The 24334-nt window shown below is 43.1% G+C and overlaps 1 protein-coding gene across 1 annotated transcript; it reads left to right on the plus strand.

Annotated features, from left to right (window-relative positions):
- The first annotated feature begins 9164 nt into the window (after positions 1-9164).
- LOC110972572 (uncharacterized) lies at positions 9165-12957 on the plus strand. Its single transcript, XM_051953371.1, has 2 exons — positions 9165-9390; positions 10076-12957. The coding sequence occupies exons 1-2, from the start codon at positions 9319-9321 to the stop codon at positions 11582-11584; spliced, it is 1581 nt and encodes a 526-aa protein (XP_051809331.1). The 5' UTR covers positions 9165-9318; the 3' UTR covers positions 11585-12957.
- The last annotated feature ends 11377 nt before the right edge of the window (positions 12958-24334 follow it).

Below are 24334 nucleotides of genomic sequence, written 5' to 3' on the forward strand. Positions count from 1 at the left end.
ATGGAAAGCTTAGATTCTCATGAATCCGCCGGTATAAACCACTTTCAGATGTGATTACCACAGCGGGTGAGAAAAACACATTTGTCCGACAAAAACAAATATTCATCCATCCGTTCTCTATACATGGCTTCAACGCACACAGCGCGACTCACATTTCCGGGTTTATTATTACACACAAAAAAAAAGATTCCATAAAAAACGGCCATAATCCAACCTTTTACATCCAGATGACACAAGCCAGTAAACTATTTTATCCAAAACATGTCCTGAAGTCGGTATAAAATCCCCGAATCGGTCATTTTCAAGGAAATGCACCTCGCAATGCCCGTCCAATATTCCCTGTATTTTTCGTAATTTCTTTAATTTAAAAATAGAATATTAGCGATTTTTTGTACTGAAAACGGCTGGAAATGACTGAAGCTTAAAGGGTTAACTAGCTTAACATATTGATATATTGCCACGTTTTACCTTGTCATCATTTAGCTAACAAGTCTAACATTGTTTACATCCAACAAGGTCACACAACTTACACGGTTTGTTGGGAAAGAACTGTGTAAAGTTTTTTGCTTCTTGCTGGCTCTGGCTGGTTTGCTAAACATTACTCCAGACGCACGTTCAGCACTGCTCAGCACTGCTCAGCACAGCAGCACGTCTCCTGTGGAACACCTGCGTTAGCATGCGCTCATGGTGCATTCAAAGACAGCTCGGGTAAACACGTTACTGGATGCTAATAACGGGTTTAGCTGTTGTAACGGCTGAAAAAAGTGCGGGGGACAGAGGGGACAGATGTGGAAAGTGCGGGGGACATGTCCCATGCGTACCCCGCGTCCGTTACGCCCATGTGACCAACTACCTATCAGATCTGGGGTGGCCGCAGGGGTGGCCAATGAGATTTCAGGGGTGGCCCCGGCCACCCCAGGCCACCCCCTAAAATTGCCATTGCTTACAAGTATCATGTGGCTTCTTATCTGGTCAACAAAGGCAGACACTTTGGCATCCTGTGCGATGAACAGTCCATCAAAGAGAGACTGTTCATCTGTCCTGTTAAATTAGAAGAATGTTGTTGTTTTTTACAGCCTTCATGTTGAACAATCCTGCTTTTATACATTGTTACATTAAACGAGATTTTAGGATTATAACTATGAATTCCAATATTGCAATAATGTGTGATTACACACCATTTTTTATTTTCCAGAAACACTGTCAAATTAGAAAGAATTTCTAGTAATGAAGAACATTATAGTTATATAATTAGTGAAATTAAACAAATTAATCTGCTGACCCCATGGACTTCTTGAAGCGGTAGTGCTTTCGGTTACCATCTGCAGATATGGCAAGCATGTCTGGTGTGCATGCAGGGCAGATGAAGGGCTCAACCAGGCACAGATGCTCTTTCTTCCAGTTGCAGAAAGAAAATTCCCGATACACCTTGTGGAATATATCACCACATATACTGCCCATCTGAAAACAAGAATGGTATTATGTTGGTCAATTCAAAACTCCAATTAAATTCAAAATCGATTGGATTTGGATGACAAGAGTTCTTACTCATCCTGTGCGATGGGCACGATGTTCAAGCATTCGGTTAAATGCTTTTTTGGGACGTAGCTGGGCTGGCCAACTTCATCTGCTCAAATGATGTAAAGACATCAAATTTGAACAGAGTTTGGCAGCTTGCTGTTGCTGGCCAGTATCTAAGACGAATCAGGTCACTGATCCCTGGGGTCCACTTGAAAGAACAACATGGGCAGCGCACAACAGGCAAACACAGGTTGTATGGACCTGAAAACAAAAATACATATATCATGACCCAGATAGGACACAAAAAGTAGTAACAAGTCATGACATACCATTTATTGTCACCAAGACAGTCTGCTTTCCTGGTATGATGGCAAGGTCTTGGTTGCACCACAGGAGCAGATTTGTGTTGGTGGAGGAATCGGCAGCAGACAAACTGCAGTAATTAAAATTTTAGAAATTAATATCTACACATATAGTCCAGTATTACAACATTTTAACAGTTTAAGTAAACTTCAAACCTAGCCACTGTATAAGTAATGCATTTTAAGGGAACATAACAAAAAACAGAAACACACCTTGTTCGACAAGTTCATGATGACTTCTTTCACTCATCTTCACGGAGGATGTGGGTGGAATAGGTTTATAAAAACCATCAACCATGACCTCTCTGTCATGGAATACACATTTTTTGTGGACTATCAAGTCACACGATGCGCAGAGAAACTGAACTCCTGAGGGAACACAGTCCAAGCACCTGACTACAGCATCGACTGTTTTGCACTGCTGACAGCAATGGTGGGGAACACTTTCTGCAGCCAGCATACAGCTCAGGAACTCTGGCAACGCAGCCTTGAAATTCTTCTCTGAAGTTAGCTGCCTCCTGGTCCACACAGACATGCTGGGTGTCTCCTCCACTTGTGCTGACACTGGGACGGTGACTGAACTCAGCAGGTCTCTCAGTGTCTGAAGATGTTGATCTAAATTGACAAAGTATATAAAAAAAGACAAAATCAAAGACCGTCATAGTAATGTTTTTCAGTAAAACAAAAGAGGTCCATCATCACTGCTACAGTAAATACAATATTCAGATACCTATACTACACATTTTCAAATTCAAACATTAAGGTTGACTTTATTTGAGCTGTCAGATTTCAATATGCATACCAAAATTTGGGACGTCTTGAGGAATTTCACCCATCTGTGAGTCCTCAACTTCTGGCACCTCCATAGAGTTTGGGAAGGCATTATTTCTTTCACACATGTCAGTGGGTTTAACTGCAAACAATGACATATGAAACATTACTACTGACCAAGAGCATCAACTTATAATAACTATAGTATTATGCTGGCCAGATCGATTCCTCTGGATGTATTTTGGTATAATGTACCCATTACGGTCCCTTGTCCTCCAGGAAACACTGGAACCTGCAGTCCGCTTCTGCTTCCGTTTCTTTGATGGCTAAAAGTAAAAAAAAAAGTAAAGAATTACATATTTGACTTTACTAGGGCACATACACACGTACTGTACATACATTTTCAGGTCTGTACAAAAATGTTTTCAAAGAAACCTAGGTTTGTTCCATTATAGAGAAAGATACAAACTTTTTTTGATGCAAACTCATCTGCCAATGCTTTTCCCATCTCCAGCCACTGTTTGAAGTTGTCAGAAGCCATCTGAAGACAGAAGAAAGGAAGGAGAAAGGCACAAAGACTGGTCTATGATCACTGATGGGGATCATGCATGTTGGCTATTAAATCAGCAATAGCAAGTAATATAAATCAGATTCTATGAACTGTAAATCCAGTCAGTGCTGCACCTGCAGTGTTCTTACATATTTACATTTGTAGAACGAATGGGTTCACAGATAATACTGTCAAAATACAGTCTGAGATACAGTAGGATAACACTGTTTCCTGTGGACAGAACTGTGTATACAGCTCACAGAATCTAGTCACAGAATGTGGTTTAATCCCACTAGCTAAAAGTAATTTCTCTTTCACCAATATTTAAGTCTGTGTAGCCTTCAGCCAATTTTGTGTGTGCAGTTATTTCAGATGTAGGGCATGACATGATTAGGCAACTAGCTAACCGGCTTGAATATTAGCATGCTAACATTAGCGTTTTTTTTAGTAAAATCATGTGTCTGTCACAACTAATTTGTGACTAATACGTAAAAATAACTCAACTACATAGGAATTGCAAGTAATCGATTATTTTAGTATTACAAATCAGCAAATAAAATTCAATCCACGAATTTGTCGTACTTACCAGTGCAGTGTTTGTTGCCTCTCAGTAGCCGTTTTTTGATTGGGGAAGAAGGTCAAAGTTACGTGTGACGTGTTCATGGTGACGTTTCAGCTGAGACACTGGAGTGTCGATATTTACTCAACCGCTAGAGGTCGCTTAACTTCAAAATGTAACACTCGGTCGTAATGAGGGGCGTGTACAAAGGAGGACAGTCTCGTAAATTCAGCTAATGTTCAGCTAGCACAGTGATTCTCAAATTTTTAAATTGTTTTTATATTAAAATGTGAATATATGGGGCTGTGTTATCATATCTCATTCCATTTTGTTGTTTTTCACAGTAAAGTTCAGGGGTGTCAAACTCATTTTAGTCCGGGGGCAACATAAAGCCCAATAATGTGATGTCAAGTGGGCTCCATCAGTAAAATGACAGCATCATAACCCATAAATCACCACAACTCCAACTTTTCCCCTGTGTTTTAGTTCAAGAAAGTATATTCAAAAAATTTTCACATTTAATAAAGTATCTTTTTACAAAACATCATGAACACCCAGGCATTTCTGAAGAAAACTAAGTTCCATTTCAACAGTATTATGCCTCAGTTGATTCATTTACATGTGCACTGCAACTACCAGATCACAGTTTATCTACAAAAACACCAGTCAGTTAGTCACAGCTATCTGGAGCTGAACAATCTAGTATTTCACTTTATAATCAAAACAACTTGTCAAGGTCAAGAAATTATTTAAAATTTACAGTTTTACAAATTTACAATTTACAGTTCAGGTCTTCTCTGTAATTTCTATCCTTTGTAAAGTCGTCCCATGGACCGAAGTGGGCCATCTGGTGGGCCAGTTTTGGCCCGCTTGTCGCATGTTTCTCACCCCTCGTAAAAATAATCGGAATAAATGAGCCGAGGTGGTGACGTGATCATGTACAGCGGCGTTCCAACTGCACACTAAGGATGCGTTCTCCCGTTCTCGGGACTCCGTACTTCCGAGTCCAAACCATGTATATGTTTATGGGTCCAAACGGACAGCGCAGCTTGTGCGCCGCGATAAACAAGCCGACGTTAAAACAATGGTTCAGCTAATTAGTTCCGCTTGACCGAACCTTTTCCTCCCAGTCGCTTGCGGCCCCCTGTTTATGCCTTTGCCCCACCTGCAGGAGAGCGCGCCCCACTATTTGAGAAAAACTGAACTAACATAACCTGATGTATGAGTCGCTAACAAAATTAACGCCACCTTTTTAATATTCAAATTAACATCATAGTCACTGTTAAAATTAAGAGCAAGAACTTACCTGCTCGCTGCAGCAGCACTGCCGGCTCAACTTCCAAACCATTAGCAGGCTTCTTGGTGTTAGCTACTCGACACTCCACGAGATATGTTCTGGAAGTATCCGTAGGGTCAAAGTCAATGATCCAGTTTGTCGGTACAATGCTAACAGCATCTTTGTCTGGTCCTTCTGACCAAGAAACAAGAGCATACCGAAAATTGGACATTATTAGTTAACTTAAAGTACGCCGGCCCGCGGGCGGGCCGTTTTTTTATCGGTATACGCTTTTTTTAAAATAGAAGGACACTGCAAACACGATTATACAAACACTATACACACATAGAAAGCTGAGATTCTCATGAATCCGCCGGTATAAACCACTTTCAGATGTGATTACCACAGCGGGTAATATAAACACATTTATCCAACAAACAACAAGTCATGTAAACGTGCACAGCTCACCTGTCGACGCAGTTTGGACGCTCGTTTCTGGTCATAAAAGAAGATAATCCACAAAAACTGGCCAGAACCCAAGCTTAGCCATCCAGAGGAAACAATCCAGTATAATACTTTGGCCAAAACATGTCTCGAAATAGGTAAAAAATCCAGAAAACGATCGGCTCCGTGCGCGTGCACGCGGCGCGTGGTGGCGCTGTGCGTTTCATATTCACTGCATCTTTCTATTATAACTTTATCATACACGGTCCTATTCCCTTTGTTCGCGATTCAAAATGGATACTGGAGGCTTCTTTTCCGCTTCAAACCGGACTTCAACCAATCAGGTGACTCGTTTCCGCCTACTTCGGCGATATAGCCAACCATGGCCGAGTCTGACAGATATCGATTACATCACTTGATTGACTTGTTTCTCAGCAAATCACGCCGGAGGAAATGTTAGATTGACAGGCCTGGTAGCCAATGAGCTTGCTGAATGGCTTGTATATAAATCCCGCCTCTGCCAGCGGCTTTATATGATATTTCATTCGTGAGCTCCGGGCTCCACCTGCTGTTTCTCTGTATTCCTCTCAATCTGTTTGTGTGATCGACACTGAAGCCTATCTGAAGTGATTTTTTGAGTTCTTTATGAGTTTTTGGAATGAAAATAGTGTGAAAATGAAGTGAAAATGAATTTATACCATTCTGTACAGAGTGTGCACAGTGTATAAAGAGTGTATCCAACATTGACAGGGGCGGAGCATATCAGTACAAATACATGTGTGAAACACTCATTTCTTGTAGTATTGCTCTGAAATTTTGACCTGAACTATGTAAGACCCCAGGCTTTTGCAATATTGTGTTTTCAAGCTCTTACAGTGCTGCCACACTGATTTTCAGGTGTTTTATTAGGGAAAAAATGGAGGCGAGAAAAAAATTCATCCTAATTCAGTGTGTGCCAACATGAAATACTCTGTGCCAGTAGCACCTAGAGTAATTCTGACTGCACTGGGTGAAAATTCAGGTTGTCAGCTTTCAAATGAGACCCCAACCATGCATGTACTCCAAACAGTTCAAGAACAGCATTCAATTTACTTTCTGTAAATCTCAGTAGAAATTTCGGGCGGAAATTGCCCAGACCTTAAAGGGTTTAACAAAGTCGATCCGTTGGAATTCGTCTCCTCTTTTTGCGGTTGTTGCGCCTTACTGTGCTGTGATTGGATGACACCCCTGTGCTGTGATTGGCTAGTACTCGTTCGTCCAGTAACGTCCGTATTTGTAGACCAGTCGCGGGCCACTGCTCTCGCATTACAACTTGCATAGAGGGTTGCCTGCAAGTGCCTGTTACTAAGGAAAATGGACAGATTAAAAAGAAAATATATTCTCCCGGGTTCTGATAAAGTGGAGATTTCAGCAAGACCAAAACGATGGAAAAAAAGGTCAGTGTTTTGTTTTATTCCAACTGACTATAAACAATGTCGCTGTGATTCTGCATTAGCAGTAGCTAAATGACAGCTACCTAATTTTGCTAGCTGCCTGGCTAATTGTACTTGCTAACGCCAAAAAATCTCCCCAAGGCATTAAACATAATTTCAGTGTTAATATGAGATCAGAGTCTGGTCATGTACCTTAATTTGTGCCTATGAACTTGGTCACAGAATCTGACTGACTCTGCATAGTCAGTTTATGCATGCATTCAGCTGTATATTTTAGTTATCTTAACTTCATTTGCCTTCATTTCAAAAATGAAGGCAAATGAAGTTATAACTTCGTTCAGCTAACTTTGATAATGAATTAATCAAAGTTAGCTGAATTATGACCAAAACTTCTTACTCACCTTCAAAAGTCTCCATGCTTAGCTGCTTGCTTTCACACATGTGGTATGTGTGAAAGCAAGCAGCTATGAATAGAATATTTATTCTGGAAAACTTTTTAAGTTAAACACTGATATGTTTTGGTATGTAAAAGATACACATGTATTAAAATCAAGCTATTTTGTTTGTTTGTTCTTAATCACAGGAAAGCATTGACTGAGGAGGTTTATCCATTAATCCAAGATTTGGTCAGTATTTATAGTCTCACGTGGAACTTTTTTTTTCTATTATTTCAGCAGACAAATTCAAGTTGTGGTCATTTATATGTTGCAAAGCTTCTCTGAGTTGAAAAATGTCAATGAGCTGAAAAATTAAACAAAGCTGAAAAAGACAACTTAGGTCAAAGCACACTGTGTTGAATATTATATTTGATATGTTTTTATTTACCACAGATTTGTACTATAATCTTTGATATGATTTTGTATTTATTAAAATGGATTTTATTAAAATGTTATTCAAAAATATTCAGGAAGTAGTATCAAAATATTGGTAGTTGTATCAAAACATCTTGAAGGATTACCAGCCCTGGTTTTCTAATTTTTAATTTCTTTTTATTCTGGAAAATAGTATTGAAGGTGTTGTTTTTGCTAAATGTGAATGCTATATATATTTTTAAATTTTTTAGCCAGGAACTAATGTCAGTCCTGTGGTCTGGAGCCGCCTAAGTGGACTATCTTCACAAAATCAGTCCGGAGTGACAGAAGAAGTTGTTGTAAGTTTAATTTTAAATTCTTGTTGCTAAGATAGTGAAGATAAATTGTGACCAATAATAGTTAAATAGTGTGTTGCTTGTATGTTAATATGTCTTATTAATATCTTACTGGGTGCACTTTAAAAAGTTCAGTTAGGATATTGGTATTGTTCTCATATAACAGACCCTGAATCCTAATTCTGCTGACCATGACTCTGACAATTGTTCTGAAGATCCAACTGATGTCAGCCACATTGTTGTAAGTATAGTGTAGTTTTTTTCTCTTAAAAATATCTTAAGAACTTACCAAATCAGTGTTCACAAAACATGCAAGTTTGGTTTCATAGACTATGTCTGGGTATTTATTTTGTAATCTTTTTTTAGATGGCTGATGACGATTTTGAGTGTTGGACTCCTGTAAGCGAAGAGCAAAGTTTGTTAGGAGCAGAAGATTCTGTAAGTTTCTGACAAATGTGTATAGCCCCAGTCTTTTGTGTTTTAGTTGTTTTACTGAAACATGTTAAAAACTGTAAGGTAATGAATCACTTTTTGCTCTTACACAACAGAAACTGAGTCATAACTCCTCTAACCATGACCCTGACAGTTGCTCTACAGATGCACCAAAATGATAGCCAAATGGTTTAACTTGCAAAACATTAACACATTAATTCTGTAACTTTTGCATGGAAGTTAATTGCCACATCACACAGAAGGAAATATTCAAAGCCATAATGCAATTGTTTTACAACTGCAGCTATTACATCAAAATGGTAGCCCTGCGGTGGACTGGGGATCTGTCTAAGGTGTACCCTGCCTTACGCCTGGATGGAGAATTTCAGATATATTTCTCTGTAATGCAGCAGCACATATGTGATATATTTGGAAAACACGTGAATTCCAATATAATTTCAGGTTTAAACAAAGCTGAACTGCATAGCAATGATGATCCCACTAACTGAACAAGTTAAATTATATTCAACATTAACCTTAACCATGGATTGCATGACTGAATTAGTCTATTTATTTATATATTTTTTTCTTGATTTTGCTTATTTTCTAGAGGATAGCTGATGAGCTCTCTGAAACTTGGACCCCTCTCAGTGGACCACAGTGTCTTTTAGGAGAAGAAGTTTCTGTGCGTAGTAGTTACAATGCATGCTTCAGTTAAAGCAAAGAATAAGCCTTTTGTTGTGGACATATGTTGATAAAGTGAAGTGGTTTCATTTGAAAAAATAGTGAAGTCATAATCATTGTGCTCACAAAACAGAACTCGATGGGTCACGATAATTCTGAACGCACCATTGGAAATTTCTCTGAAGATATTCATGATGCTCATCACACCACTGTAAGTATAAAGAAAGTATATGAATAACTTTTTTTAGTAGTTGGTAGGAGAGTCACTGTTTTATTGCAACACCTTGAGTTTTGCAAATACAATTTTGTCATTGGATACTTTTTACTGTTGAAAAGCACAAAAAAATATGTCCTCCCAACTTCATGAAGTTGATAGACTGCTGGTGTTCCATATTAGAAAATGATTCCCAATAAAAATAAAAAATAAAAATCCTAACCTCAAAAGGTGCAGGAAATTGTAGCGGATGGGAAATTTGTCATGTCATCCAGAAAAATAAATAAATTTATACTTTGGGTAAATGGGTCATTTAATTATTCAGTTTGACTTATTAAAGATCAAAAAAGGGTACAGTACTCAGAAGGAATCCAAATTAATCATAATTGGACATTCTGCATCATTGTCATTGTCCCACTTAGCAGGGTAATGAAAATATATCCAGATTTTTCAAAAGCTAATTGATTATTTGTTCTTATATGTCTTAAAAAGACATGCAGTTCCTATGAAATTTTGCTTCAAATGTTGTAAAATCTATTTCTTTGCAAAATCTCTCTGAGGACATAGGTATCACATTTTTATGTCAATGTTTAATGCATTGCTATTCTTTTACTGTTTAGGTTTTGGGTCATTTTCTGATACTTTCTGACCAGATTCTGAACAAAACTGACTGTCTTTTCAGAGCCTACATGCAGACCATGCTGAATTTACATCCATATACCCTGGATCCCCGCTCTTGTCTGAGGATGAGTCTTCCTCAGAGTGTGATCTTCAATTCAGTGCTCTGCCAAACTTGAATCCAGCATCACGGTCAAGTAACTTAAGTTCTGATAAGGTGGACAACAGTGTTTGTATCGATGTGTCTGAATCAAGGCAGTCTTTTCGTGACTCAAACTCCAGTCTTAGCAGTGGAGAACAATTTTCCCTCATGCATAAAGACAGTATGGAGGAGTCTGTAAATGAGCAATCATATTTGGGAGATGTCCATGATGAAAACTTTGCTCACGTAGACGAAGAGTCACTTTACACTGGTTCACGGCTGACCAAAGCTCAGAGTTTTTTACTTATACTGTCATTTGTTTTGAGACATGGGCTCACAGGTGTAGCCCTCTCTGATCTTCTAGATTTGATTAATATTCACTGTCCAGAAAACACGCTGTCATCCTCCAAGCATCTGTTCTTAAAAGAACTTAAGCCAATACAAGGTCACTTGCAATGTCACATATACTGTCCAAATTGTGAGTATTACATTGGTGACGAAGTTAGTGAAGGGCAGTGTGCTGTGTGCAAAACGAAGTGGGATAAAAACAGCTCACTGAAAAATGGGAATTTCTTTATATACTTACCAATACAAACACAGCTTAAATGCCTTCTTCAAAGAGAAGATATTGCAGCTTGCCTCAAATCAGGAAATGGAGACTGTACCTCAGAACATTATGATGACATACATAGTGGTAAAATGTACCATAACCTGAGCAGAAACGGAGGCCTACTTGATTGTCTGCATGGATACTCCTTAACACTCAACTGTGATGGAGTACCTGTATTTAAATCATCACTGCACAGTATTTGGCCATTACAAGGGACTGTAAATGAGCTTCCTTATCCTATACGCAAACAAAATGTTTTACTTTTTGGCTTGTGGTTTGGTAGCAAAAAGCCAAACGTGAACACATTTTTAAAACCATTCACTCTCGAGTGTCAGAAGTTGTTAACTGGAGGTTTCAAGTTGAAAATAAATGGCATTTTGGAACAGTGTAGAGTTGTGACAGCTCTAATGATGTGTGATTCAGTTGCCAGGCCTATCCTACAGAACATGACCCAGTTTAATGGCCAGTACGGATGCAGCCTCTGTCTACATCCTGGTGAACAAGTTCAAAAGGGAAATGGTACTGTTAGGGCATACCCATACAAAGATGTTCCAAAAAGGGACCACACTTCAACCGTAAACGATGCCAGGGAGGCTCTGCGTACCACAAAATCGGTGAGGGGTGTTAAAGGGCCTACATGTCTTATAAACATTCCACACTTTGACGTCATAGATAGCATGCCTCCAGACCATATGCATAATGTACACCTTGGTCTGGTTCGGCAGTTGGCAAGCATGTGGCTGTACAGTGATCTGTGTCCATTCTGTAACAACACTGGGAAACTGTTCCTTTTCACTACTCTGGTGAACTCTTGTGAGTAACCATATTATATGAGAAACCATATTATATTGGGAACAGAGTGGCAGAGCTTGATGAACAGCTCCTACTGATTAAGCCTCCTTGCAATGTAACAAGAGTGCCTCGATCTCTTCAGCAGAGGAGGTTTTGGAAGGCCAGTGAATGGCAGAACTGGTTGCTGTTTTACAGCATCTTTGTTCTAAAAGGAATTCTGCCCCGGGTTTTTTACCAGCACTGGTTAACTGTTGTCACATTCATGTTCTTACTATGCAAATATATTATTACAACAGAGGAGTTAAAAAGATGTGAAAAACTTGTTGTAGATTTTGTCAAACAATTTGAAGCACTTTATGGAAAGGAGAATGTGTCATTTAATGTACATTTATGTCTTCATTTGCCAGAATCTGTAAAGAACTGGGGACCTTTGTGGGCACATTCAGGATATATTTTTGAGTCATTTAATGGGGAGTTGCTAAAAATGTTTCATGGCACTCAGTGTGTTCCTTTGCAGATAATGAAGGAATTCACATACAGACAGGTATTGCCTCTTCTGAAGAATGATGCACTGAGAAATGCTGTGCCTGAATGTGTCCAGCTGTACAACCAGTTAACTGGACAAAAGAAACTGAAACAGTTTGAAAGAGTGTCAGATCAGGTTGTTATCCTTGGCTTGCATTATTCCAGGAAACTAACAAGTGAAGAGATACTGGCCATGAGAGAGCAACTTTCAGTCAGTGTGGATACGGTTGTGAAAATATGTAGTCGCCTTCTAGTCAGAGGACACCTGTATTACTCACAAGAGTTCACCAGAGTAGTGAAAAGGAACAGTTTCCCAGTGTTGTTACAGAATGGACACATAATCACTGTTTACTACTACATTGTAGTAGAGCAACAAGGAAACACAAAGTGCTTTGCTCTTGGAAGAGTGTATGATAGATCACACAGTACATTCCTTAATGTAGAAAATGTAGTTGGCCTGAAAAGAGTATTGTGTGGCAGGAAACAGATATTTGATGTGACAATGTTCAAAGGAAAATGCATGCTAATTGATCTGCCACAATATGCAAGTCTCTATACAGGTATACCTCCAAGAGCCAGTGTAGAGGACTGAAATGTTAATAAGGGCAAACGTTATATCTGGTTTATCTACGTCACATTTATGTTCCTAACATGTACAGACATTGAAAAGTTTTTTGTCAAACTGTATGAAATCTGTAATTTAATGTATATATGCCTTCACTTTCCTGAATATGTCAAGAATTTTGGACCTTTATGGACACATTGAAGTATATGTTTCATATATTACTTAAATTTTAATCAAATTAGTCATTTTTGATACAGTGGTCTTTACCTATACTATCACACATAGTTTGATGTATTAAAAACTTTGCAAAGACAGAGAGATGAATACCAGTTTAAAGTAAACTTGTGACAATAAAATTACATGTAAAAATATATGGATTTTTTGTCTTCGTTGCATTATATGTGGCATATCTATATCTATATCTATATCTATATATATATATATATATATATATATATATATAGCCATATATGGTCCATACATATATTGCAATATACTGAAAAATATAACCAGTAATTGACCATATATGGAAATATATTATTTAATATAATGCAATATATTTTCCTATATATTACAATATATTATTGTTCCATAAGGGTAGGAGTTCACAGAGTTTGAAAACCGAGGAGATGAGACTCGTCGTCGGAGCGTAACAGAGCGCAAGACGGCACATTTAGAGCGAGAAAACTCACCATACAGAGAGGTCTGGTCAAAGCTGACAAAGTACTGTAGCGTTCCTCTCAGTGATGCTACGAGACGTTTCCCAACTTTTCATGGGCTTTATTAACAGCTTAACACAAGCTACTGTAGGCCGTAGCCAACGCCAGCGACACAACAACAGGGTCTAACCTCAGTTCTCGTCCTGTCTTTTTCCGCCAAAACAAACTCTCCCACACACGCGAGAATATAGCCAGAACATGGCCACAATAACGATAATCTCACCCTTTTCCAGCCGGTGCCTTCACTGACCTCACGTAACTCCATAACTCCTCAACTGTCTTTAACTTAACACATTTCTAACCTGAAATTCAGTCCGTTACACTACCCCCCCCTTCAAAGTCCCTCGTCCCCGAGGGGGCAAACAAAGTCTCTCAGCCGTGGGTGAAGCCTGCGGGCCCTCCTGGGCCGTTGTGTCCTAGGCATTTGGGTAGAGGAGGCTGCCTCCGGAGCCGAAACCAGGGAGGGGTATCGGTAAGGGGAGGAGGGAGATGGCCCGACCTGCTGTGGGGTGTTTGCCGTGTCCAAGTTGCTGCCGGGGCTCAAGGTGACATCCCCTGGTCTCCGTCTTCTGTCCCTCGGTGTTTGTGGAGCCGCACAGCCCCGGTATGGGGCCAGTCGGTCACGATGAAGAGCGACATTCCTTCCATTTGGAGGCATCTGGATTCTATAGACCACCTCCCCCAGCCTCTCTAGGACCTTACAGGGGCCGATCCAGTTGCTGTCCAATTTCGGGCACCTGCCTTTTTTCCGCTGTGGGTTATAAACCCACACCAACTCTCCAGCTGTGAAGTGTCTCCCTCTGGCACACACGTCATAATTCCTCTTCTGTCTCGCCCCAGCACTCAGCAGTCGGTCTCTAGCGAACTCATGAGCAGACTCCAAATGATCCTGGAGCTTCCTGGCATATTCGGGGCCCGGAGAGTCCACTGAGGCATCGGGCGGTTTGCCAACCATCATTTCTGCTGGAGTTCTGATCTCTCTGCCCAGCATCAGAAGGGCCGGGGAGCAAGAGGTGGAGTCCTGGGCTGCAGACCTGTACGCCATCAGCACCAAAGGTAGGTGGGCGTCCCAGTCACGTTGGTGTTTGGCTGTCACAATGGCTAGCTGCTGTGCCAGTGTGCGATTGAATCTCTCCACCAGCCCGTCGCTCTGGGGGTGAAGTGGTGTGGTGCGAGTCTTATGCGAGCCCAGCTTTTCACACATACAGGCAAACACACGAGATTCAAAGTTCCTGCCCTGATCAGTGTGGATGGCCTCAGGGACCCCTAATCTGCTGAACATCCCCTCCACCAGAGCATCTACCACTGTCTCGGCCTCCTGGTCTGGTAGGCTATACGCTTCTGGCCATTTAGTAAAGTAGTCCATAGCAGTGAGGATGTAGCGATTGCCCTTGTCTGTGCGAGGAAATGGTCCGAGGACGTCGATCCCAACTCTTTCCATAGGGGACCCAGTGGGAAACTGTTGTAAGGTGGCATGAGATCTGTCGGTGGGGCCCTTGCGTGCTGTGCAGCTGTCACAGCGGCGGCAGTAGTCCTCCACATCCCGTCTCTGCTGGCCCCAGTAAAACCCTTGTCGAAGTCGGCTGAGGGTTTTAGCGACCCCAAAGTGTCCTGAACCTGGGGCCCCATGCATTGCCTGTAGAACGATGTTCCGTAGGCCTCTCGGCACCACCACCTGCCACCTTATAGCTCCTGTAGCTGGCTCTCTCCACCCCCTCTGTAGCACCCCACCACACAACCGCAGGGTCTCAAACATCGACCAGAGACCCTTCGTGACACGAGAGGTCATGGCAACTGCATCCCAGGACGGTCGTTGCTGTGACTCCACCCATGTGCGCACTGGTTTGATATCTGTGTCCTCCTCCTGTCTGCAAGCCCATTCCTCTTCTCCCACTGCCACAGCTACCTGTTTGGCCTTCTGTCCATCCGGACCCACCGCTTCACATTTCACCACAGACAGTGGTTCCGCCTCTGTCCAGGCCTCCCTCCTCTCACAGTAGCTGCAGCCTTCAGGTAGGCAGGGGCGGCGGGACAGGGCATCTGCATTGCCGTGCTGCGTCCCTGGTCTGTGGAGCACGGTGAAGTCATAGGACTGCAGCTCCTCGATCCAGCGTGCCAGCTGCCCCTCAGGCTCTTTAAATGACATCAGCCACTGTAGAGCTGAGTGGTCAGTTCTTACTGTGAAGTGGAGGCCCCCCAAGTAGTATTTGAAATGTCTGATGGCACTCACAACTGCGAGCAGCTCTCGCCTAGTAACACAGTAGCGTCGTTCTGCCTTGTTAAACATCCTGCTAAAATAAGCCACCACTTTCTCACCCTCCGGTGTCACCTGAGCCAACACAGCACCTGAGCCAGCGCCACTGGCATCTGTATCCAGGACGAAGGGCAGGGAGGGGTCAGGTGGAGACAGGATAGGCGCCTCCACAAGGGCTTTCTGAAGGGCGGTGAATGCTGACTGGCACCCTTCAGTCCAGACAAACTCCACCCCTTTCCGCAGTAGGTGAAACAAGGGTGCAGCGACACAGGAAAACCCCTTCACAAACCTCCTATAGTAAGAAGCGAGGCCGAGGAAGCTCTTCAGATCAGAGACAGAGCAGGGAGTGGGCCACTCCTCCACTGCCTTCACTTTCTCTGCTACGGTGCCTACTCCGCCATCCCCAAGTCTGTGCCCCAGGAATGTGACCTCACACCTCATAAAGCAGCATTTCTGTGGGTGCAGTTTCAGTCCAGCTGCTACGACTCGCTCCAGGACACGTCTCAAGGCCTCCAGCGCCTCATCAAAGGATCCGCCGTGGACTAAAATGTCGTCCAGATACACGACACACTCTTCCCGAGGAATGCCAGCCAGCACCTTATCCATCAGTCTCTCGAAGGTCGCTGGGGCATTGCAGAGGCCGAACGGAAGGACCTTAAACTGCCACAGGCCTCTACTGGTAACAAAGGCGGTCTTTTGTCGGGCTTCTGGGGCTAGGGGGACCTGCCAGTATCCACTACGCAGGTCAAGGGAGGAGAACCAGGTGGACCCAGTAACAACATCCAAGGTCTCATCTATGCGGGGAAGTGGATAGGAGTCTTTCTTGGTCACTTTGTTTAGGGGCCTGAAGTCCACACAGAACCGCCAATCATCCTTCTGCTTCTTGGGGACCATAACAACAGGTGAGGCCCAGGGGCTGTCAGAGGGCTCAATTAGTCCTGCTTGCTGCATCTCCTTTAACGCTCTGTCGGCAGCTGCCTGTCTGGCCAGGGGTAACCGCCTGGGTCTCATCCGAATGGGCTGTGCATTACCAGTGTCGATGTTGTGCTGAATGAGGTCCGTGTGGCCAACATCATCTTCCGACAGTGAGAAACAATCTCTGAACTCGAACAACAGCTGCCATAGCAGCCCCTGCTCTCTGGGCAACAGACCATCACAGTTCTTTTTCCAGACTTCCTGTACCGCCACAGACCTCCTGTCCTGGGCAGACGGCTGAGGGCAGGCCAGTTGCTGTGGGGTCACAGTGGGCTCCAGGCCGGGTGCAGGGGGGTGGCTTCTGATGTGAGGTGGAGCGTGCAGCATGTCTGAAGGACTCATACCAGGGGATGGTCGAGCCTGCTTGGGGGGAGGGGCATCGTGGAAGACTGTCTCAGTCCCTGCTTCTGCCGCCAGCACTGTAACGGTGTGCGCCATGGGGAAACACTGCTGAGGGAGGCGTTTGTGCATCTGGATAACATCACCCTCTGAAAGGGTGAGAGTCCCTCTTTTGGTATTGATAACACAATCCAAAGCCCCCAAAACATCCAACCCCAGTATACAGTCATCAAGGGCCGCGACCCACACAGGACAGTGCACTGATTTCGTTCCCACCCCCAGGGTCACAACTGTTTCACCCACCATGGGTGCTCGCTCACCCGTAACTGTCTGGAGCTTGAACAGTGTAGGGGAGATAGGGGTCAGTCCATCCACCACCTCAGGTTTCAAAAGTGTTGCTGATGAGCCAGTGTCCACCAATGCAGAGCAGGTGACCCCCCCAATGGTCAGTGGGGCATACCAACAGTCCCCCACCCAGGTCCTGCCCAGCATCACCACCCTCTCTAGCTCCCCATCCACAGCGTCTCCTGGTGGGGGTTGGTCAGGCTGTTGCATAATATTTGGCAGTTGGGGGGACAGAACGTTCGGGGTCCGCGTCGTCCCAGTTATGCTGCTGTCCCTATGTCCCCACCCCGTTTCCCTGCTCAGCAGCAGTTTTCGGGCAGTTACGGATAATGTGGCCAGGCTGGCCACACCCCCAACACAATCTTTGACGGGGTCTTCGGGGCAGCCCCTCATTCACTGTAGCAGCACGCACCAACTGCGTCAGTTCAGCCACCCAGGTCGGTTCAGCCGTCTCTACAACACTTGCTGTTCTCACCTTTGGCTGTGTCTCCTCCTTTGTCTTTAAAGTTGCAGCTAACAATAACTCCCTTTCAGTTGCCAACTCCACAGCTTCTTGGAGGGAGCTGGGGTGGGCCAGTAGGGTCTGTACACGCAGATCAGCCGGTAGCAGGGCTTGCAGAAATTGGTCCCTGGCCAACTCACCCTGTATGGCGGGGGGCATGTGAGCATAGGTGCGGCGTACAAGCCCCTCAATGTCGTTGGCTAGCTCTTTCAGAGGCTCTCCTGGTTGTCGACGCCGGCTACACAATTCAGAGCGGAGCAGGGTGGCTGCCGAACACTGTCCAAATCGCCTCTTTAAGGCATCAACTAGAGCCCCATAATCATGTCTTTCATCTGGACTCAGAAGCAACAGGCTTGTCAGTGCATCCCCACTGAGGCACATGGCTAACTGTAAGGCTTTATCCTTAGTCGACCAGCCAGAGGCATGAGCCAAAAGTTCAAACTGTGCATGAAAGGCTTCCCAGTCTGCCTTCCCATCATACCTGGGTGTCTTTATGGTGAGCGGGGCAGCTGCTCCGTGGACCGTAGCATTCAGTGATGCATCAGCGGCCCCTGCCTTCTCCATACGCCGGCCACTATTAACGCCAGGTCGGTGTGGTGAACTCAAACCAGCCTCCGCAGCGACTGTCCTTGCCATGTCTCTCACCCTCCCTCGGTGCTCCGCCGTCAATTGAGCTGCAGCCACACCGTAGCGGTCCATCTCACTGCCTTCCTCCTCCTTCTTCAGCACAGGCAACATACTCCACCCAGCCACACAGACGCTCGAGAAGGTAGCCGTGGTTAGCCGCCAGCTAGCACGTAGCGAAGTCACACTCGTAGGCGAAATGTCCGGCACTTCTGACACCAGTTGTAGCGTTCCTCTCAGTGATGCTATGAGACATTTCCCAACTTTTCATGGGCTTTATTAACAGCTTAACACAAGCTACTGTAGGCCGTAGCCAACGCCAGCGACACAACAACAGGGTCTAACCTCAGTTCTCGTCCTGTCTTTTTCCGCCAAAACAAACTCTCCCACACACGCGAGAATATAGCCAGAACATGGCCACAATAACGATAATCTCACCCTTTTCCAGCCGGTGCCTTCACTGACCTCACGTAACTCCATAACTCCTCAACTGTCTTTAACTTAACACATTTCTAACCTGAAATTCAGTCTGTTACAGTACTTTGTCAAGTAATGGCTTACTCAGATTCTGAAGAGGAATATTCACCCTCTGATGAAGATGTTCAGTCGTCCAGTGAGAGAGAAAGTGACACTGCGTCTGTGCGTAACGGCAGCGGGTCAGTGTGCCATGACAGTCCACAAGCACCACATAGTGGAGCCGATGGTTTGCTTCACGGGGTCTGGAGTGGCAGGAGGGGACGTGGTGGGTGTAGCAGGGGTGGTCAAAACACCGCTAATGATGAGGGGGATAGCGGGGGTTGAAAAAAAACGCGGAAATAGCAACAGACACGGGAGAAAATGCACTGATAATAACGGTGAAGGCTGCAGTGGCGTTCACGGCCCCGTCGTATATGATGATGATGATGCCTGGGTTTGCTTGACAGATGAGGAAGAGTTTCACAAGTTGATCAGACATTTTGATAAGCCTGTTGGTATCGTGGAGACAGGGATCTGACAAATTATGAGCCAAACAATGCCATCTTGATCAATAAACATCAATAAAGTTATGTAATCCATATGTCCGCCGCCTGGTGACGTCATAATATGCAAATTAGATGAGTGAATTTACTCCCATCACAAACTTTGGGTCATACTGATGATTTTTCTCATTTACAGTTTGCCTTTATCTCCAACCATTTTCAAGTTACAATCTTTAGAAAAAATGATATCAAAACTGAATATTTTATTGAAAAATCTCTGGCGCCTAAAGGGTTAAAGTATATTTTAAAAATAAAATGCTTGAAACCTGCAACGCTGGCAAGAGTGTGTTTCTTGGAATATAATTTCTTTTTTGCATATTTTTTCATATAAAGACTTAATTTATTATCATTTCAGTCAAAGAGGTTTACCTGAATATACACTTTATTGAATTTACATTTATATTGTATGTCTGATTGAATTCATGCACAGAAGACAAATAAATCGGATGTTTCTGTTACTCAATACTTGAGTAGCTTTTTCACCAAGTACTTTTTTACTCTTACTCAAGTAATTTTTTAGATAACTGTTACACTCGTAATAACAGACGCAGCTGACTTTCATGTAACAGGATGACTTTATTCTGTAATCACAGAAAATAACAGTTTTGTGTCAGTAGTGGCTTCTCTGCTTGACCAACGGCAGACAGCTTGGCTGAACTGAGCTTCTTCTTTGCTTATTACTAAGCTGACTACACTCTAGTAATTCCACAGTAATTTAAACAGTCTCTGTTACATTTCGCTTTCAAACAGAAATACATGGAAAACAATGAACTTGGCAAATACCAATAAATTCACAACTTCAGTCTTATTCTGATTATTTGTAGCACTGAACATGTTTCTCAAATATAGATGTCATTTGTACCAGATAATAAATCATTTATAAACAGAAAAGTTGCGTAATGTTTATCCATAACGCTGTGGAGATGCTAATGAGTTAGCATTAAGCTAGCGCCAGTTTGGGACAACTTTAAACACTCATAACAATTACCAAATCTACTTTAGACACATAAAACTTTAACCTGAACATGCAAAAACATCTTATAATGTTCACTAGGGTGATATCAGGTAAGTTGGGCCATCAGGTAAAATGGGTCATTCAAGCTTTGGATGTCCTAGCCCCTCTGATTTTTAGAGCCAATGACAGCAAATGGTCTCAAATGTTTGCCACAACTGTACTTAACATGAAACAACAAATTTTATTGGTCTGTGGTTGTTTTTGTGGGCGGAAATAAGATTCAAATCCACACTGCACCAGAAAACTGCGTGGTGAGTGGACTGGCATAAGAATTTCTGATAAAACTTATAAGGATGATAAGTCAATTAAAGAAATATGTATATATAAATTTTTTGATGTATAATATCTGTCTTGATGTCACCTATCAGAAATAATGCTTAAAGTTTGGTATTTTGACATTTTTTTCCCAAAGATTGACGTTTTTGTTAGTGGCCCAATTTAGCTGAACCTATTCAGGTAAGTTGGGCCCCCTGGTTTCAGCTAAAATGGGCCACCCTTCTTGTTAGTCACACATGCACACATGTACACATTTGAAGGGAATGGAGTAGGCATTTATGTGAAAAGGATGCATCTGCCTAAAAATGATGATGATCAGTGTTTTTAGTAACAATCCACTGACTTTATCTGCAGTGAGTATGGCAAGTGAGAGGAAAAGAGAGAGGGACTGAGAGATGGAGGAAGAAAGGAGATAAGCAGAGGAGACAGAAAGTGAGAGAACAGTTGAGAATAGATGAAGAGAGGAGGAACAAGGACCAGAGAGGAAAAGAGAGAAGGATGAAGCAAGGAGGAAATGGAAGGCCAGAAAAATGTAACCAGTGGTTGGAGGATAGGACAACATAGGAATGGATCAAGTGTCTAGAGTGTTCAATCTGGTGCCATGAGAGCTGTGCCAAAGAGAACGGCATCTATGATGACGGCTTCACCTGTCAGGACTGTAATTAAATTTGTGGTTTAAGTAGCCTAGGCCATGAGATATGTACCTACCCAAGCACACACACACATTTTAAAATTTTGACTATTTAGATATTATTGAGGTTCAGTGTTTGCATTCATCCCATTTGTAGGCCTAGTAGGTTGCAGTTGTTTTTTTAATCATTATTTATGTGTTTTATACCCAAGTTCACAGTGCCATGTGGATTCAATACATTTGCCATGAGCAGATCAGTTAATCATTTACAATGTAATGAATTGTCCTGATATTATTAAATTGTTCTTACACAGTATGTTGCCATATTGACAGTTTTTTTTACAATAAAAATTGATGACTATCCCTTTGCAGTTGGACTGGCCCAACTTACCTGATAAGCGTCCCATTTTACCTGATCAGCTGGCCCATTTTACCTGAACTTTGCTTGTGTAAAAAAATTGGCACAGCTGACGTATCAAGACCTGTAGGAACTTAATAATCCTGTTTACTTGATAATTTCAATGCAAAATTAAAAGAAAACAACCATTACTAGCCATAAAACCACATTTTAATAGAATACAGTGTTTTTTGTTAGTGCTTCAAGCAATTTACCAAAAAGTGGCCCATTTTAGCTGATATCACCCTATATAATGCTTGTGCACTCAACTCACCTGTAATCACAGAAAATGACAGTTTTGTGTCAGTAGTGGCTTCTCTGCTTGACCAACGGCAGACAGCTTGGCTGAACAGAGCTTTTTCCACTGTTGCCAACTCCTCAGTAAGGAAAGTCGCTGTTGGCTGCATAGATATACCAGATGCCTCACGCCACTGTCCAGCATAGGCTGGCGATGCGTCAGTGCGCCGCCATCTTGGAACGGGAGTGAAGTTGTAAACAACCAACGTTTGGTATATGCGAGACCATTACACAGACACAGTTTTCCGCTCATAACTTTCCTTGTAATGCATAGATTTCGACATGGTATGGCTCATTTGAAAGCTTACGAGGTCGTCTTTTGATTACACTCCCAAAGAGATGGTGTCAATCAGCACAACAAGTTTTAGGGACCCTTTTCGTGCAACTGTTTGTTGTGTTGCAACCCGGTCTCACGGGGATTCGTGAAACTGTGACGTAAGTTTTTGTTTCGGTTTCGTGCGCACCAACACGATGTCGTCATGTTTTTTGTGCAGCTCACCACGAACGAAACCCGCTGTGGTAATCACATCTGAAAGTGGTTTATACCGGCGGATTCATGACGATCTAAGCTGTCCATCGGCGTTTGCGGCCGCCGCCGCCGCAGCCGCAGCCGCAGCCGCCAGGCATTCTTTAAATTCCTATGCGAATTCGTCGGATTCATGACGATCTAAGCTGTCCATCGGCGTTTCCGGCCGCCGCTGCGGCCAGATGTCCGGCGGCCAGATGTCCGGCGGCCGCGGCGGCGGCCGAAACGCCGATGGACAGCTTAGATCGTCATGAATCCGACGAATTCGCATAGGAATTTAAAGAATGTCCGGCGGCCACGGCAGCGGCCGCGGTGGCGGCCGCAAACGCCGATGGACAGCTTAGATCATCATGAATCCGCCGGTATAAACCACTTTCAGATGTGATTACCACAGCGGGTTTCGTTCGTGGTGAGCTGCACGAAAAACATGACGACATTGTGTTGGTGCGCACGAAACCGAAACAAAAAGTTACGTCACAGTTTCACGAATCCCCATGAGACCGGGTTGTGTGTTGACCTGTTGTGATGTCAGGTTTCTCTGATCAGCATGATAAGCAGCTTCTAAGTTTTATTTATTTAGTCTACTGATTATTCCTTTTTTGTGCCGCATTTCCATATGGGATTAACATCTTTGAACAATTATACGCGTATAAACAAAGTCCGCTAGCTTGATGCTAATTCCTATGGGAAAACCCATTGGCACGCTAACGGTTAGCATTGCGGTCGCGGAAAATAGTACAAGATCAAACTCAATAGCATCGTACTTGCTCAATTCAATAACACAAACGGTAAGTAATTCAGTACTCACAGGCATAGATTTTCCTCACTCTGAGAAAAAAGGGAACAACAATAACAGCACATAGCAAGCACAAAGTTGGAACCATGCCTAAATTCTTCAAATTACTTGTGTTCCATGCCTGCATGAAATAAAGCTAGATATAATATTGATTTCATTAACTGCTCATCAAAAACAATATATCCTTTTCTAAGTTCAGTATGAGTTTATTTCTGAAACCCAATTTGCCATCTCTGTGTGCACTTATCCAAAGATATAGCCACAGACTGACAACGTCTTGGTATCATACCATGGGTTTCTGCTACAATATCTGGTGAAATCTGTGAAAAGTTCAATGGAAAGGGCATACTCACTTGTGGAATGTGATTCCTTGTGCCCTTGTGTTTGGGTTGCGTTGTATTGTGCAGCCCCAGGCCGCACAAGACTGTGGCATTTTGAGTTTTTTGGCAATCGGTGTGTGATAAACACGCTTATCGCTGGTTTGTTTACTCCCGCTTGCTCCCGTTCCAAGATGGCGGCGCACTGACGCATCGCTCACTGGCCGGTGAGGCATCTGGTATATCTATGGTTGGCTGTCCTTAAAGTCGCTAAATGACGTCATCGCCTAATTTGCATATTTCCCAGTGTAACCAGGTGATAAACAGAGACATTCAAATTAACTGAAATCCACTGAAATCCCTGTTTGTGGCTCTTCTGCTGATTTTTGGTTTGGACAGCAGGGGGCGTATTGTGATTGTTTTACTGGCGGTAGTTCTGAGGTCAAAGTGTATGATACCGGAAGTTGTGGTAACAGAGACAGTCGTGGATCGGGAGAGTAAGAAAATGAGTACAGATGCTTAGAGAATGAAAACACTGCACGTGTGCCGCTGGTGCTAATCATCCGTGTGCTAGGTGCCACAGCTGCATGTTTCTTGTAGGCTTCTGTTCTTTTATGGTTGTAGTACTGTTTCTGGTACTGGTTCTTATAATATTGC

Source organism: Acanthochromis polyacanthus, chromosome 9 (genome assembly GCF_021347895.1).
Source record: "Acanthochromis polyacanthus isolate Apoly-LR-REF ecotype Palm Island chromosome 9, KAUST_Apoly_ChrSc, whole genome shotgun sequence".
Classification (NCBI taxonomy): Eukaryota; Metazoa; Chordata; class Actinopteri; family Pomacentridae; genus Acanthochromis; species Acanthochromis polyacanthus.